This window comes from Salmo salar, chromosome 01 (assembly GCF_965601325.2).
Source record: "Salmo salar chromosome 01, fSalSal1, whole genome shotgun sequence".
Lineage (NCBI taxonomy): Eukaryota > Metazoa > Chordata > Actinopteri > Salmoniformes > Salmonidae > Salmo > Salmo salar.
The window spans coordinates 6,562,042-6,580,608 of NC_138291.1; the positions used below are offsets into that span (position 1 = coordinate 6,562,042).

General features: G+C 45.0%; 1 protein-coding gene across 3 annotated transcripts in view; it reads right to left on the reverse strand.

Moving 5' to 3' along the window:
* map4k5 (mitogen-activated protein kinase kinase kinase kinase 5) overlaps window positions 1-18,567 on the reverse strand; it is a 119,693-nt gene that overhangs the window by 88,988 nt on the left and 12,138 nt on the right. For all 3 annotated transcript variants that reach the window (XM_045709476.2, XM_045709553.2, XM_082960638.1), the window contains 9 exons: window positions 14,921-15,011; window positions 10,950-11,014; window positions 8,070-8,125; window positions 7,709-7,756; window positions 4,540-4,582; window positions 4,362-4,434; window positions 889-1,020; window positions 207-269; window positions 16-97 (listed from right to left, as the gene is read on the reverse strand). In XM_045709476.2, coding sequence (XP_045565432.1) covers window positions 16-97; window positions 207-269; window positions 889-1,020; window positions 4,362-4,434; window positions 4,540-4,582; window positions 7,709-7,756; window positions 8,070-8,125; window positions 10,950-11,014; window positions 14,921-15,011 — 653 coding nt within the window. The remainder of the gene's footprint in view (window positions 1-15; window positions 98-206; window positions 270-888; window positions 1,021-4,361; window positions 4,435-4,539; window positions 4,583-7,708; window positions 7,757-8,069; window positions 8,126-10,949; window positions 11,015-14,920; window positions 15,012-18,567) is intronic.

The window sequence follows — 18,567 nt, forward strand, 5'->3', positions numbered from 1 at the left end:
GGATGTGTCAGTTACCGATAGGAGCTTCTCTGCTGTCGGCCTCTTCTTTGGGTTCTTGGTCAGAGAGACTTTCACAAAGTTATGGAAGGATGTGGACCTGGAGGGGGAGGGAAACTGTTACTGACTGCAGCAGTAAAACATAAATGAAACTAACAAGGGGGGGGGGGGGGGGTAATTCTTCCAGGTCACAGGTGTACTGTACTCACCACTTCATTTTATCTTTCAGCTTGGGAGGCTGAAAGCTGCTCTTTGACATGAGAAACAAGGCCCTGGAATACAAAACATCAAGTGACATTAAATCATGTTATAGAACGTTCTCAATGTCCTGGGGTGAGTTTCCCAAAACCTTCCTAGCATTAAGATCGTCTTAAAAAGGCCAAATGGTCGCCATTAATGATCTTAGTGCTACAATATTTTGAGAAACTCGACCCCTGTAATTTTAATTTGCATCAGATCAGAGAACAGCTTAGCGATGAAAAGATTAGAGGGAACATGATCAGAATACAAAAGCAGGAAATGGATAAATCTGGCACAGAAAGTGATTATGAGATGGGTGAGGGATTGGGGCAGAAACAGCAGTTGATTGGTGGATGACGTGTGTATGGAAGTGGAGGGCAGGAACAGCACTCATTGGCTGATATGAGGAAGAAATGAACGTAACAGACGTAGAGAGACACCTGAGCGGAGTCTCCTCTTCCGCTTTTCAGGGGAAAATACAGTATCCCTGAAAACAGGCAACATCCGCTTTCTGGAGCAGAAACAGCCCTGATTGGCTGATGTGTTAGGATGTGGCGCAGAAACAGCACTGAGTAGTTGATGAGTGAGGAAGTGTATGGCAGAGTCAGCCCCGATTGGCTGAAAAATGAGGAAGTGGATCAGGAACAGTACCTCATTGGGTGCAGGTCAAACATAGGGGGCTGCAGCTCGGCCAGTTCTATTGAGGTGATGCCCACAGCCCAGATGTCACACAGCTGGTTGTAACCTCCGTTCTTCTCCACTGCTGCTACCTCAGGGGCCATCCTGGACAGATAACAGACATATTATACATCTCACTGCTGCCCCCTGTGGGGATAGTTATATTACTACACTGCTGCCCCCTGTGGGGTAGTTATATTATTACACTGCTGCCCCCTGGTGGGTAGTTATATTATTACACTACTGCCCCCTGGTGGGTAGTTATATTATTACACTACTGCCCCCTGTGGGGTAGTTAAATGATTACACTACTGCCCCCTGTGGGGTAGTTAAATGATTACACTACTGCCCCCTGTGGGGTAGTTAAATGATTACACTACTGCCCCCTGTGGGGTAGTTAAATGATTACACTACTGCCCCCTGTGGGGTAGTTAAATTATTACACTACTGCCCCCTGTGGGGTAGTTAAATTATTACACTACTGCCCCCTGTGGGGTAGTTAAATTATTACACTACTGCCCCCTGTGGGTGGGTGGGGAGGGATGGAGATAAAGGCTGTGTCCCGAATGGCACCCTATAAAAGTCATTCACTATAGTGGGAACAGGGAGCCATTTGGGACGAACATCCTCAGAGAAAGACTCACCAGTAAGGAGTAGAGGTCGACCGATTATGATTTTTCAACGCCGATGCCGATTATTGGAGGGCCAAAACCCCGATGCCGATTAATCGGCCGATTATTATGCTTTATATATATATATATATATATATATATATATATCTCTGAAGCTCTGAAGTGACAAGGATACTGAAGAGTCTGCTTAGGAGACAAATACTCTCAACTGTTTGAATAATAAAAATAGAGTTTAAGTTACCTGTGATGAATGCTGAAAACAAAAACTGTAATTTCTATATGCAGGAAATCCTATTTTAATAATGGGCATGGTAAGAATTGACTACCAAAGTGCGAGTCATAATTCCCATGACACCTTCTAGCAAAATCTGAAAAGCGGTTCCTTCATTTATTCCATAGGATATTTTTAGATTAACTTAAAATAAGGTCTGTGTTTGGTTTAGGCTTACACCACCTTGCCAATTTTATAACTGTGTAGATATCCATAGGATATAACTCTGATCAATATAAGCGAAGATCATTTTTTTTTGTAGAGTGGATTTATGAAAATATGTTGACAAACGTTACCTAGTGAGATTTACAGGAGTATCAAAACGCCCAGGCGGTTTAAGCACAAAACACAGACCTTATTTGAAGTAGATCAAGACATTCTCTATGGAAGACATGAACGGTCAAATAACAAAGGAACCCCTTTCAAGTTCAGCCGCAAGTTATTACGACGCCTCGACTATTTCTCTCTAAACCATATACCTTTGACTATTACGAGCCTGCTGCTGCCTACCACCGCTCAGTCAGACTGCTCTATGAAATCATAGACTTAACTATAATATAATAAACCTTAGGTCATTAATATGGTCAAATCCGGAAACTATCATCTCGAAAACATTATTCTTTCAGTGACATACGGAACCGTTCCGTATTTTATCTAACGGGTGGCATCCATAAGTCTAAATATTCCTGTTACAATGCACAACCTACAATGTTATTTCATAGTTCCGTAAAATTCTGGCAAATTAGTTCGCAACGAGCCAGATTCTGTATACCCTGATTCCGCGTGCAACGAACGCAAGAGAACTGACACAATTTCACCTGGTTAATATTGCCTGCTAACCTGGATTTCTTTTAGCTAAATATGCAGGTTTAAAAATATATACTTCTGTGTATTGATTTGAAGAAAGGCATTGATGTTTATGGTTAGGTACAGTCGTGCAACGATTATGCTTTTTTTCGCAAATGCGCTTTTGTTAAATCATCCCCCGTTTGGCGAAGTCGGCTGTCTTTGTTAGGAAGAAATAGTCTTCACAGTTCGCAACGAGCCAGGCGGCCCAAACTGCCTCATATACCCTGACTCTGTTTGCAAGAGAAGTGACCCATTTTCCCTAGTTAAAAGAAATTCATGTTAGCAGGCAAAATTAACTAAATATGCAGGTTTAAAAATATATACTTGTGTATTGATTTTAAGAAAGACATTGATGTTTATGGTTAGGTACACGTTGGAGCAAAGACAGTCCTTTTTCACGAATGCGCACCACATCGATTATATGCAAAGCAGGACAGGCTAGATAAACTAGTAATATCATCAACCATGTGTAGTTAACTAGTGATTATGATTGATTGTTTTTTTATAAGATAAGTTTAATGCTAGCTAGTAACTTACCTTGGCAATGTAAAGCAGGTGGTTAGAGCGTTGGGCTAGTTAACGTAAGGTTGCATCCCCAAGCTGACAAGGTAAAAATCTGTCGTTCTGCCCCTGAACAAGGCAGTTAACCCACCGTTCCTAGGCTGTCATTGAAAATAAGAATGTGTTCTTTAACTGACTTTCCTAGTTAAATAAAGGTTTAAAAAAATAATGTAAAAAAAAAATATATATATATATATATATATATATATATATATATATATATATATATATATAAAAAACAATAATTATACAATAATTATAAAAAACAATAATTATAAAAAATCAATAAAAAAAAAAAAAAATCCGCTAATCGTTGGCCAAAAATGCTGATTACCGATTGTTATGAAAACTTGAAATCGGCCCTTCCGATTAATCGGTCGACCTCTAGTAAGGAGTCCCGATGTAGGACCGTCTCAGAGAAAGACTCACCAGTAAGGAGTCCCGATGTAGGACCGTCTCAGAGAAAGACTCACCAGTAAGGAGTCCCGACGGAGGACCGTCTCAGAGAAAGACTCACCAGTAAGGAGTCCCGACGGAGGACTGTCTCAGAGAAAGACTCACCAGTAAGGAGTCCCGACGGAGGACTGTCTCAGAGAAAGACTCACCAGTAAGGAGTCCCGACGGAGGACCGTCTCAGAGAAAGACTCACCAGTAAGGAGTCCCGACGGAGGACTGTCTCAGAGAAAGACTCACCAGTAAGGAGTCCCGACGGAGGACCGTCTCAGAGAAAGACTCACCAGTAAGGAGTCCCGACGGAGGACCATCTCAGAGAAAGACTCACCAGTAAGGAGTCCCGACGGAGGACCGTCTCAGAGAAAGACTCACCAGTAAGGAGTCCCGACGGAGGACCGTCTCAGAGAAAGACTCACCAGTAAGGAGTCCCGACGGAGGACCGTCTCAGAGAAAGACTCACCAGTAAGGAGTCCCGACGGAGGACCGTCTCAGAGAAAGACTCACCAGTAAGGAGTCCCGACGGAGGACCGTCTCAGAGAAAGACTCACCAGTAAGGAGTCCCGACGGAGGACTGTCTCAGAGAAAGACTCACCAGTAAGGAGTCCCGACGGAGGACTGTCTCAGAGAAAGACTCACCAGTAAGGAGTCCCGACGGAGGACTGTCTCAGAGAAAGACTCACCAGTAAGGAGTCCCGATGAAGGACTTCCTCTTGGCAATAGTGGCTGTTATTTTGGCTGCTACTCCAAAGTCAGCTGAAACAACAAGTGACAGGTCCTTTCAGACTATATAACACATACACACAGCTGAGGGTCATGAGATGGACCTTTACAGGTCTTCAAACAGGATGAATAACTCACCTAGTTTTACATCCCCGTTGTCTGTCAGCAGGATATTAGCACCCTGAAGAACCCAAAACAACTGTTAGACTCTCAGCCGCACAGCAAAGTTCACAGCAAAATCACTCTACACAACTTCATTGCTGATCAAACAATATACACATTTTGTGGAAAGGGGAAATGTGTGTGTTATTTCATCTTTGACTGATTGTGATAAAGTGATTGTAATTGTGTAGCTAGCAGGTATTGTATCTTGACTGTGGGGCAACACTATAGTGAGGGAGTTGGTATTGTATCTTGACTGTGGGACAACACTATAGTGAGGGAGTTGGTATTGTATCTTGACTGTGGGACAACACTATAGTGAGGGAGTTGGTATTGTATCTTGACTGTGGGACAACACTATAGTGAGGGAGTTGGTATTGTATCTTGACTGTGGGACAACACTATAGTGAGGGAGTTGGTATTGTATCTTGACTGTGGGACAACACTATAGTGAGGGAGTTGGTATTGTATCTTGACTGTGGGACAACACTATAGTGAGGGAGTTGGTATTGTGCTGGCGGGGTTGGCTGTTATTGACAGCTGTGTCTGGCTGCATTCTGCAGCGAGAGAGAGAGGAGGAGAGGGCGAGAGAGAGCACAGAGAGGAGAAGAAAGGGGAGAGAGAGCAGAGAGGAGAGAGAGAGAGGAGAAGAGAGGGCAAGAGAGAGCACAGAGAGCAGAGAGGGCAAAAGAGCAGAGAGAGGAGAAGAGAGGGTGAGAGAGCAGAGAGAAAGAGAGAGGAGAAGAGAGGGTGAGAGAGCAGAGAGAAAGAGAGAGGAGAAGAGGGCGAGAGAGCACAGAGAGAAAGAGAGAGGAGAAGAGGGCGAGAGAGCACAGAGAGAAAGAGAGAGGAGAAGAGGGCGAGAGAGCACAGAGAGAAAGAGAGAGGAGAAGAGGGCGAGAGAGCACAGAGAGAAAGAGAGAGAAGAGAGGGCGAGAGAGCACAGAGAGAAAGAGAGAGGAGAAGAGAGGGCGAGAGAGCACAGAGAGAAAGAGAGAGATGAGAAGAGAGGGCGAGAGAGCACAGAGAGAAAGAGAGAGATGAGAAGAGAGGGCGAGAGAGCACAGAGAGAAAGAGAGAGATGAGAAGAGAGGGCGAGAGAGCACAGAGAGAAAGAGAGAGATGAGAAGAGAGGGCGAGAGAGCACAGAGAGAAAGAGAGAGATGAGAAGAGAGGGCGAGAGAGCACAGAGAGAAAGAGAGAGGAGAAGAGAGGGCGAGAGAGCACAGAGAGAAAGAGAGAGGAGAAGAGAGGAGAGAGAGGAGGAGAGAGATGGAGCGAAAGGAGAAAGCAAAAGAGATCGTGAGAAAGATGGGTAGAGAGAGCAGAGATAAGTTTACTTGCTTTGGCAATGTAAACATTTGTTTCCCATGCCAATAAAGCCCTTTTAATGTGTGTGTGTGTGTGTGTGTGTGTGTGTGTGTGTGTGTGTGTGTGTGTGTGTGTGTGTGTGTGAGACAGAGAGAGCGCACAGACAGCAGAAACAGGAAACAACTTTCTCGGTATACGATGGTGAAGCTGAGAGATCCTCTGTAATCAACACCGTCCCACTGATAACATCACAAGAGAACAGCTATTCCACTTTGGGCTAGAGTCATGAACTGGGTCGTGGTCAGTAGCTCATAGAAAAACAACTGTAAAAGTGTGTTTGTTATTGGATAAGCCCAGGAAAGCCCTCCGTGTTTCAGTCCGTCTGACAGCTGAGTGATTAGTGCTTTTTGAGGTCGGTTCGGTATCTGTTCGATTTGTAATTATTATTATTATTATCTGTTTCCGATGTGGGTTTGGATTGTTTGAGTTGAATGCTGTTTAACACAGAATAAAACAATTAATACAAGTCCCATGATGGCATTAACCATCATTTATTCACATTACTTTAGTTTTATTTGATGACTTTATCATTTCATTCCAAGTCATCGTCTAACCTGTTTAGAGCTGCTGCCTGTGCTGTCAGACAACAGTCACCTGCAACCACAGTAGACTACTACCTACCCCCTCGTTCTGCCCCTGAACAAGGCAGGTAACCCCCAGGCCGTCTGTCTGTCGTTCTGCCCCTGAACAAGGCAGGTAACCCACCGTTCCCAGGCCATCTGTCTGTCGTTCTGCCCCTGAACAAGGCAGGTAACCCCCAGGCCGTCTGTCTGTCGTTCTGCCCCTGAACAAGGCAGGTAACCCACCGTTCCCAGGCCATCTGTCTGTCGTTCTGCCCCTGAACAAGGCAGGTAACCCACCGTTCCCAGGCCGTCTGTTTGTCGTTCTGCCCCTGAACAAGGCAGGTAACCCCCAGGCCGTCTGTCTGTCGTTCTGCCCCTGAACAAGGCAGGTAACCCACCGTTCCCAGGCCGTCTGTCTGTCGTTCTGCCCCTGAACAAGGCAGGTAACCCCCAGGCCGTCTGTCTGTCGTTCTGCCCCTGAACAAGGCAGGTAACCCCCAGGCCGTCTGTTTGTCGTTCTGCCCCTGAACAAGGCAGGTAACCCCCAGGCCGTGTGTCTGTCGTTCTGCCCCTGAACAAGGCAGGTAACCCCCAGGCCGTCTGTCTGTCGTTCTGCCCCTGAACAAGGCAGGTAACCCACCGTTCCCAGGCCGTCTGTTTGTCGTTCTGCCCCTGAACAAGGCAGGTAACCCCCAGGCCGTGTGTCTGTCGTTCTGCCCCTGAACAAGGCAGTTAACCCACTGTTCCCAGGCCATCTGTCTGTCGTTCTGCCCCTGAACAAGGCAGGTAACCCCCAGGCCATCTGTCTGTCGTTCTGCCCCTGAACAAGGCAGGTAACCCACCGTTCCCAGGCCATCTGTCTGTCGTTCTGCCCCTGAACAAGGCAGGTAACCCCCAGGCCGTGTGTCTGTCGTTCTGCCCCTGAACAAGGCAGTTAACCCACTGTTCCCAGGCCGTCATTGTAAATAAGAATTTGTTCTTAACTGACTTGCCTAGTTAAATAAATGTTAAAATATATATATAAATAAAAACTGCAGCGTCGGCACAAGGGGGAAAGATGGTAGACTGTGTTCTTACAATGTAAGTCACACCTCTGTCTGCAGCGAAGAGGAAGGCGTGAGAACAGACAGGCCTTCTTTCCCTTCATTATGAACTAGCAGTGATGTTTCGTGAGTCTAAAGAAGACAGACGGAACGCGTATGTTGCCATACCTTGATGTCACGGTGCATCTTTCCCTTGCTGTGAAGGTATCCCAAACCCTGTGAATGAAGAAAGTCATGTGAGACTGGGCTGCAATGGACACATCCTGATGAGTAAAGAGACAAGTCAGTGTCTAACTAGGCCTGGTTTCCTGGATCTAGATTAAACCTAGGCCTATTTCTTATGTATCAGGCATCGAAGTGCTGATCTAGGATCAGGTCCTCCTTGTCCATATAACCTCATTCATTGTGATCTAAAAAGGAAAAACTCGTTAAAAATCATTAAAATCAGCTGCTCTGAGACAGCTTCAGGAGTAGGCTGAATCTATGTCCAGGAAACTGGCCCTAAGAGGGTTGAACTAAGTGTAATTACCTGTATGGTCTCTCTGCAGACGTAGGCTATCTGCGGCTCTGACAGAGGCCCCGTCACTGGGAAATTAAAACATGATTATTCTGCTGCTGCCCCAAAGGTCATTTCTATAGTTATTATACACAGTATATACCAAAAGTATGTGGACACCCATTTCAATTAGTGGATTCGGCTATTTCAGCCACACCCGCTGCAGACAGGTGTATAAAATGATCGAGCACACAGCCATGCAATCTCCATAGACAAATATTGGCAGTAGAATGGCCTTACTGAAGAGCTCAGTCAGTTAGAGCTGCACCATTCAACATTAAGTGCTGTTATTGTGAAGTGGTTAGAGCTGCACCATTCAACATTAAGTGGTGTTATTGTGAAGTGGTTAGAGCTGCACCATTCAACATTAAGTGGTGTTATTGTGAAGTGGTTAGAGCTGCACCATTCAACATTAAGTGCTGTTATTGTGAAGTGGTTAGAGCTGCACCATTCAACATTAAGTGGTGTTATTGTGAAGTGGTTAGAGCTGCACCATTCAACATTAAGTGGTGTTATTGTGAAGTGGTTAGAGCTGCACCATTCAACATTAAGTGCTGTTATTGTGAAGTGGTTAGAGCTGCACCATTCAACATTAAGTGGTGTTATTGTGAAGTGGTTAGAGCTGCACCATTCAACATTAAGTGCTGTTATTGTGAAGTGGTTAGAGCTGCACCATTCAACATTAAGTGGTGTTATTGTGAAGTGGTTAGAGCTGCACCATTCAACATTAAGTGGTGTTATTGTGAAGTGGTTAGAGCTGCACCATTCAACATTAAGTGGTGTTATTGTGAAGTGGTTAGAGCTGCACCATTCAACATTAAGTGGTGTTATTGTGAAGTGGTTAGAGCTGCACCATTCAACATTAAGTGGTGTTATGGTGAAGTGGTTAGAGCTGCACCATTCAACATTAAGTGCTGTTATTGTGAAGTGGTTAGAGCTGCACCATTCAACATTAAGTGGTGTTATTGTGAAGTGGTTAGAGCTGCACCATTCAACATTAAGTGCTGTTATTGTGAAGTGGTTAGAGCTGCACCATTCAACATTAAGTGGTGTTATTGTGAAGTGGTTAGAGCTGCACCATTCAACATTAAGTGGTGTTATTGTGAAGTGGTTAGAGCTGCACCATTCAACATTAAGTGGTGTTATTGTGAAGTGGAAACATCTAGGAGCAACCACAGCGCAGCCGTGAAGTGGAAAGCCACACAAGCTAACAGAACGGGATCGCCGAGTGCTGAAACACGTAGGGTGTAAAATAATCATCTGTCCTCGGTTGCAACACTCACTACCGAGTTCCAAACTGCCTCTGGAAGCAACGTCAGCACAAGAACTGTTCGGTGGGAGCTTCATGAATTGGGTTTCCATGGCCGAGCAGCCGCACACAAGCATAAGATCACCATGCGCAATGCCAAGCATCGGCTGGAGTGGTGTTAAACTCGCCGCCATTGGACTCTGAAGGAGTGGAAAAGCGTTCTCTGGAGTGATGCATCACGCTTCACCACCTGGCAGTCTGACAGACGAATCTGGGTTTGGAGAATGCCAGGAGAACGCTACCTGCCCCATAGCAGAGTGCCAACTGTAAAGTTTGGTGGAGGAGGAATAATTGTCTGGGGCTGTTTTTTATGGTTCGGGCTAAGCCCCTTAGTTCCAGTGAAGGGAAATCTTAACGCTGCAGCATAAAATGACATTCTAGATGATTCTGTGCTTTCTACTTTGTGGCAACAGTTTGCGGAAGTCCCTTTCCTGTTTCAGCATGACAATACCACCATACATAAAGCAAGGTGAATACAGAAATGGTTTGTCGAGATCGGTGTGGAAGAACTGGAATGGCCTGCACAGAACCCGAGACAGCGCGCGAGAGACAGCGAGAGAGACAGCGCGCGAGACAGCGAGAGAGAGAGACAGCGACAGAGAGAGAGAGCGAGAGAGACAGCGAGAGAGACAGCGAGAGAGAGAGAGACAGCGAGAGAGAGAGAGAGAGAGAGAGAGACAGCGAGAGAGAGAGAGAGAGACAGCGAGAGAGAGAGAGAGACAGCGCGCGAGACAGCGAGAGAGAGAGACAGCGAGAGAGAGAGACAGCGACAGAGAGAGAGAGAGAGACAGCAACAGAGAGAGACAGCGAGAGACAGCGAGAGCGAGAGACAGCGAGAGCGAGAGACAGCGAGAGACAGCGAGAGCGAGAGCGAGAGACAGCGAGAGAGAGACAGCGAGAGAGACAGCGAGAGAGACAGCGAGAGAGACAGCGAGACAGCGAGAGAGAGAGAGAGCGAGAGAGAGACAGCGAGAGAGAGACAGCGAGAGAGACAGAGAGAGAGAGCGAGAGAGAGACAGCGAGAGAGACAGAGACAGCGAGAGAGACAGAGACAGCGAGAGAGACAGAGACAGCGAGAGAGAGAGAGACAGCGAGAGACAGCGAGAGAGACAGAGACAGCGAGAGAGAGAGAGACAGCGAGAGACAGCGAGAGAGAGCGAGAGAGAGCGAGAGACAGCGAGAGACAGCGAGAGACAGCGAGAGACAGCGAGAGACAGCGAGAGACAGCGAGAGACAGCGAGAGACAGCGAGAGACAGCGAGAGAGACAGCGAGAGAGACAGCGAGAGACAGCGAGAGACAGCGAGAGAGAGCGGTTAAGAGCGTTGGGCCAGCAACCGAAGACTTGCTGGTTCAAATCCCTGAGCCGACTGGGTGAAAAATCTGCAGATGTGCCCTTGAGCAAGGCACTTAACCCTCATTGCTCCTTATTGCTCTGCTCTTAACCCTCACTAGTCACTCTGTAAGTGGCTCTGAATAAGAGCATCTGCTAAATGATTAAAATGTAAAAAGAAAAGAGAGCGATATGAGCAGAATAACAACACACCGTGATAAATGTCCTGTAGAGATCCTCCACCACAGTACTCCATACAGATCCACAGCTTCTCCCGGCTGATACAGGGAGGGAGAGGACACAGTTAGAATGACTTTAGAATACTAGTGTGTAGAACACAGACACAGTATAGGCCTCTGATATACAGCGGACTGGTAGGACCACGTTGCTATGAAAGACCTGGTCTTAATAATCTCTGAGCTGACTGGTCTGTAGGCGACATTATTATGCCCGGCTGGTTGCCTGCTGTGATAAAGCCTGTGTCTCTCCTGACTAAATGGACATATAAACCAGATCAGAAGCTCTTAAGTCCTGTTAAAGCTGCTGGAGGTTCCAGTTCCTGGCAGTACAGGGCTGGGTCTGTATACAGTGCCAGTATGCTCTTCCTGCTGAGCACTTTCCAACAGATTGTTTTAATCAGCTTTTTTTCCCCTCATAAACCCAAAGTAGGGATGGGGGATTGTAATCATTTCACTATTAAAAGAGAATAATGAATTTTTGTCAGATATCTGGATAGTGGAAATAGGTTTGTTATTTATGTACAGTACCAGTCGAAAGTTTAGAACACCTACACATTCAAGGTTTATTTTTTATTTTTACTATTTTCAACACTGTAGAATAATAGTGAAGACATCAAAACTATGAAATAACACATATGGAATCATGTAGTAACCAAAAAAGTGTTAAATCAAAATATATTTTATATTTCAGATTCTTCAAAGTAGCCAGTAGCCACCCTTTGCCTTGATGACAGCTTTGCACACTCTTGGCATTCTCTCAACCAGCTGCATGAGGTAGTCACCTGGAATGCATTTCAATTAACAGGTGAGCCCTCTTAAAAGTTAATTAGTGGAATTTCCTTCTTAATGCGTTTGAGCCAATCAGCTGTGTTGTGACAAGGTAGGGTTGGTATACAGAAGATAGCCCTATTTGGTAAAAGACCAAGTCCATATTATGGCAAGAACAGCTCAAATAAGCAAAGAGAAACGACAGTCCATCATTACTTTAAGACATGAAGGTCAGTCAATACGGAACATTTAAAGAACTTTGAACATTTTCAAGTGCAGTCGCAAAAACCATCAAGCACTATGATGAAACTGGATCTCATGAGGACCGCCACAGGAAAGGAAGACCCAGAGTTACTCTGCTGCAGAGGATCAGTTCATTAGAGTTACCAGACTCAGATTGCAGCCCAAATAAATGCTTCAGAGTTCAAGTAACAGACGCATCTCAACATCAACTGTTCAGAGGAGACTGCGTGAATCAGGCCTTCGTGGTCAAATTACTGCAAAGAAACCATTACTAAAGGACTTCAATTAGAAGAAGAAACTTGCTTGGACCAAGAAACAAGAGGCATGGACATTAGACCGGTGGAAATCTGTCCTTTGGTCTGTAGTCCAAATTTGAGATTTTTGGTTCCAACCACCATCTCTTTGTGAGACGCAGAGTAGGTGAACGGATGATCTTGGCATGTGTGGTTCCCACCGTGAAGCATGGAGGAGGTGGTGTGATGGTGCTTTGCTGGTGACACTGTCTGATTTATTTAGAATTCAAGGCACACTTAACCAGCATGGCTACCACAGCATTCTGCAGTGATACGCCATCCCATCTGGTTTGGGCATAGCGAGACTATCATTTGTTTTTCAACAGGACAATGACCCAAAACACCTCCAGGTTATGTAAGGGCTATTTGACCAAGAAGGAGAGTGATGGAGTGCTGCATCAGATGACCTGGCATCCACAATCACCCGACCTCAACCCAATTGAGATGGTTTAGGATGAGTTGGACCCAGAGTGAAGGAAAAGCAGCCAACAAGTGCTCAGTATATGTGGGAACTCCTTCAAGACCGTTGGAAAAGCATTTTAGGTGACTACCTCATGAAGCTGGTTGAGAGAATGCAAAGCTGTCAAGGCAAAGAGTGGCTACTTTGAAAAATCTAAAATATATTTTGATTTGTTTAACACCTTTTTTGGTTACTACATGATTCCATATGTGTTATTTCTTAGTTGATGTCTTCACTATTATTCTACAGTGTAAAAAAAACAGAAAAAAAAAAACCTTGAATGAGTAGGTGTCCAAACTTTTGACTGGTACTGTAAGTATTCAGACCCTTTACGCCGTACTTTGTTGAAGCACAATTGGCAGCGATTACAGCCTCGAGTCCTCTTGGGTATGAGGCTACAAGCTTGGCACATCTGTATTTGTGGAGTTTCTCCCATTCTTCTCTGCAGATCCTGTTAAGTTCTGTCAGGTTGGATGGGGAGCGTGGCTACACAGCTATTTTCAGGTCTCTCCAGAGATGTTCGATTGGGTTCAAGTCCGGGCTCTGGCTGGGCCACTCAAGGACATTCAGAGACTTGTCCCAAAGCCACTTCTACAATGTTTTGGCTGTGTGCTTAGGGTTGTTGTCCTGTTAGAAGGTAAACCTTCGCCCCAGTCTGTGGTCCTGTGCTTTCTGGAGTTAGTTTTCATCAAGGATCTCTCTGTACTTTGCTCCGTTCATCTTTGCCTTGATCCTGACAAGCCTCCCAGTCCCTGCCGTTGAAAAACATCCCAACAGCATGATGCTGCCACCACCATGCTTCACCGTAGGTATGGTGCCAGGTTTCCTCCAGACGTGACGCTTGGCATTCAGGCCAAAGAGTTCAATCTTGGTTTCATCAGACCAGAGAATCTTATTTCTCATGGTCTGAGAGTCCTTTAAGTGCCTTTTGACAAACTCCAAGCAGGCTGTCATTTACCTTTTACTAATGAGTGGCTTCCGTCTGGCCACTACCATAAAAGGCCTGATTGGTGGACTTCTGCAAAGATAGTTGTTCTTCCGTCTTCGACCTCATGGCTTGGTTTTTGCTCTGACATTTACTGTCAACTGTGGGACCTTATATAGACAGGCGTGTGACTTTCCAAATCATATCCAATCAATTGAATCTACCACAGGTGGACTCCAATCAAGTTGTAGAAACATCTCAAGGATGATCAATGGAAACAGGATGCACCTGAGATCAATTCTCATAGCAAAGGGTCTGAATACTTAAGTAAATTTGGTATTTATTTTTTATAAAATGTGCCCAAATTTCTAAAAACCTGTGTTTCCATTTGTCATTATGGGTTATTGTTTGTATATTTGATTTAATACATTTCAGAATAAGGCTGTAACATAACAAAATGTGGAAAAAGGGAAGGGGTCTGAATACTTTCGGAATGCACTGTACATCTATGAGCAGGGCTGGGCCTATACAAGTCTATCATCAGGGCTGGCACCACTTGGCAGGGCTGTGCTAAGGCCATTCAGAGGATAGTCCTGACGTCACTCAGCTACAGACCTTCACCTGCTGACGTCACTCAGCTACAGACCTTCACCTGCTGACGTCACTCAGCTACAGACCTTCACCTGCTGACGTCACTCAGCTACAGACCTTCACCTGCTGACGTCACTCAGCTACAGACCTTCACCTGCTGACGTCACTCAGCTACAGACCTTCACCTGCTGACGTCACTCAGCTACAGACCTTCACCTGCTGACGTCACTCAGCTACAGACCTTCACCTGCTGACGTCACTCAGCTACAGACCTTCACCTGCTGACGTCACTCAGCTACAGACCTTCACCTGCTGACGTCACTCAGCTACAGACCTTCACCTGCTGACGTCACTCAGCTACAGACCTTCACCTGCTGACGTCACTCAGCTACAGACCTTCACCTGCTGACGTCACTCAGCTACAGACCTTCACCTGCTGACGTCACTCAGCTACAGACCTTCACCTGCTGACATCACTCAGCTACAGACCTTCACCTGCTGTCGTCACACTGGTACTGGAGTGTGGTCTTACCAGAGGTAGCTCTGGGCCCCTGGTACTGGAGTGTGGTCTTACCAGAGGTAGCCCTGGGCCCCTGGTACTGGAGTGTGGTCTTACCAGAGGTAGCTCTGGGCCCCTGGTACTGGAGTGTGGTCTTGACTCTTACCAGAGGTAGCTCCCGAAGTAGGCCACTATGTTGTGGTGCATGCATTCCTTCACCATGAAGATCTCCTGCTGGATGATGGAGAAGTCATCCCCTGGAAGCAGAGAGACAAACACAGCCAAATCAGATGTAGAAAAACACACACACACACAGACACAGAGAGAGAGAGAGAGAGAGAGAGACACAATAACATTCCCCTTTGAGTAATGATAGGACTTGACAGAACTACAGCAACAGTGACTAATCAGACCATAATATTATCCTTCTAGACTTCATATTGCAACAGTGACTAATCAGACCATAATATTATCCTTCTAGACTTCATATTGCAACAGTGACTAATCAGACCATAATATTATCCTTCTAGACTTCATATTGCAACAGTGACTAATCAGACCATAATATTATCCTTCTAGACTTCATATTGCAACAGTGACTAATCAGACCATAATATTATCCTTCTAGACTTCATATTGCAACAGTGAGTAATCAGACCATAATATTATCCTTCTAGACTTCATATTGCAACAGTGACTATCAGAGCATAATATTATCCTTCTAGACTTCATATTGCAACAGTGACTATCAGACCATAATATTATCCTTCTAGACTTCATATTGCAACAGTGAGTAATCAGACCATAATATTATCCTTCTAGACTTCATATTGCAACAGTGACTATCAGAGCATAATATTATCCTTCTAGACTTCATATTCAGTGGAGGAAAAGTTAAACGTTGAACAGGACACCCACAATATTTTACAGATCACTAAATCTTTCCCCTTGCTTTGCCAAGCTCCAAACCACAGAGCACTTTACTCCTCCATTTCAATATGACTGGACGAATGACTACTTGTACAGGTTTATCATAGCACAGCACGCTGCATATAAACTAAACCATGTCCTATAGACTACTACGTACAGGGTTCATGTAATATCTAGTGCAGACCGTCTGTATTTCTAGGAATTCAAGCGAATCACAGAGTGTTTAGCTAGCTACTAGCTGCTGTAATGAATAAAGTACCACTCTAACATCTAGACTGGGTATCGGTTGAGCTGTGTGGATTTATGCATCCCTTTATTTATTTCTATATTATAATATATAATTATATATATTTTCCCACCCCCTTTCGGTAAAAGGAAGTAGGAGTCTAAAACTACGCTGCAGCGACACCATCTGCTCTCAATTCAGCAGCAGTGAGACGGCGCGTGAGACAGAGGTTGCATCTCAACTGGCTTCCGGGTTTAGCGGGCAGGTGTTAAAGAAGCGCGGTTTGGCGGGTCATGTTTTAGGGGACGCGTGACTCAACCGTCGCCTCTCCCGAGCCCGTTGGAGAGTTGCGGCGATAAGACAAGACCGTAAAAGGGATATCACGAAATTGGGGAGAAAAAGGGGATACAAAAATAAACTGCTAAAATAATATACTAATAAAATAATATATACTTCACATGACTGGGAATACAGATACAAATATTTTGGTTCCAGATCCTTTAAAAAAAAGTAGGGGCTTGGATCAGAAAACCAGTCAGCCTGACATCTCCTTTGCATAGAATTGATAAGGCTTGTACACAGTGTCACTCTTACCGTGACAGGCAATCACTATTTACTGCTGCAGAAGTGATGCTTTGCCTTCATTGTTCGATTCGGTCAGGGGAGAGGACAGGTCTAGCCTGGTCAAGATCTGTTTGCTGCTCATTGTCAAACAAGTGACAAGGGAGTTGGCATGATAGCACAAACAGACTAGCACTAAGGCTGTAAGAGGACAGGTCCACAGACAGGGTGGGTTTGAAGATGGGGAAAGATCAAGAGCTGGGCCAGTATTAAAGTGTTTCAGAGAAGAAGAAGAAGCTCCCCTCCTTTCCATATAATCGAAATTCATAACCCCTCATATGCTTTATGGATACAGCCCTGACGTTCCAGTGAGGAATACATTTTGAATGTAAGAGGACTAGTGTGCATGACTCAAGAGAGTCTGAGTTAGCAGCCCTGTCTACTGAAGGGAAGACATCCTCCTGTGGGCTGTGACAGAAACACAGCCAACCGGATGTCTGTGGCAACGGGCTGCCTCACAAATGGCACACTATTCAGAGCCCTGGTTAAAACCATTTAAAACGTAAGAGTACCGTTCTCAGAGCTGTGAGAGCAGGGTAAAGCTGCATGTGGTGGTGTGAATGGCCCATCAGCGTTAGCGAGCTAGAGAAACAAACAAGCTTTATAAATAGCTCTCATTACTGAGAATCACCTGGCGAAGCTCAATTTAACGCTAGCTTTAAATCCTCTTAGCGGTACTGTACTGCTCTCGTCTCTACTGACACCAGACAGACACATACACACAAACTAAATCTGTACTACACTAGTCCATCCTCAAGACAAGAGGGGCTTTCACAGTTCAGTGTTTTTACTGGCAGTAACTGAGGAAGTCTAAAGAAACCAGTAACCTCATACATAAGAACTGCTAGAAATAGGCTACTGTAGTAGTACCATTCACATAAAGCACTTCTGAGATTGCTTAAATTTAGAGAGGTGAGTCCATAGGCCTTACGTAAGAGCCTAATGTCAATACAACACCCGTTCGTATTGCCCAGTAGCGTAAATGTCTTGTTTTAACAGTGCAGAGATGACCTGTTGACCCTGCCATTACAGATTTAAAGCAAATAAGAGGCCAGGGAACCATAAACCTTTCAGCAAGAGGCCCATTTCAGTGAGTTATTGGATGCGCCGAAGAGCACAACAAGGTCTTCCTCCCATATGGCACCCTACTCTCTAATATAGGGACAACTACCCATAGGGCACTGGTAACCCCCAAAAAAACAGTACCACATCTATAGGGAATAGGGAGTCATTTGAGACGCAGAAACAGAGAGCGACCAACAAGTAAAAGTAGTGAGTAAAACATGCTTCAACCCTTCTTCTGCTTATTTTCCATTTCAAACATGTTCTGTGATGTTTACCCCTTTTCCTTATATTATTACCAGAATATACTGTACTGTTTTGAAACCGTGGTGGCCTCCAAACGCCACCCTGTTGACCAGAGCCATCTGTTTGCAACGCCAGGGTTGTGGGTTCGATTCCCACGGGGGGCCAGTACAAAAAAAAGAAAAAAATGAAATGAAATGTAGTATTCACTACTGTAAGTCGCTCTGGATAAGAGCGTCTGCTAAATGACTAAAATGTAATGTAAATGTAAGTAAAGCGACCCACAATGTTCTCATGTTGCTGGAAGCCACAAAGACAGGTCACTTCCTGTCAGAATTTGCACTTCCCTATGAGATTTTTTTTTTTAAAACAGTTGTGCGTCTTAAACGGCACCCTAGTACCTATGGGGGCTCTGGTCAAATGTAGTGCACTATATAGGGAATAGGGTGCATCTTGGATGCAGAGTCTTGGACGCAGACACTAGCTCTGCCTCCGCACCAACCACACGACTTTAAGAGTATGAGACATGTTGTTTTTCTCACACCTCTAGTCAGCGTAGTAGTAGAAGAGGTGAAATTGGAGGAACACAAATAATACATCATTTAAAAAAATAAAAATAAAAAAAACTTGTATAGCGCTTTCAAAAGAATCTCAAAGCGCATTAAAAAAAAAATTTAAACATTGAAATGCTGGAGATTGAAAGCCTCAAGCCGGCTTCAGATGAAGTTTCA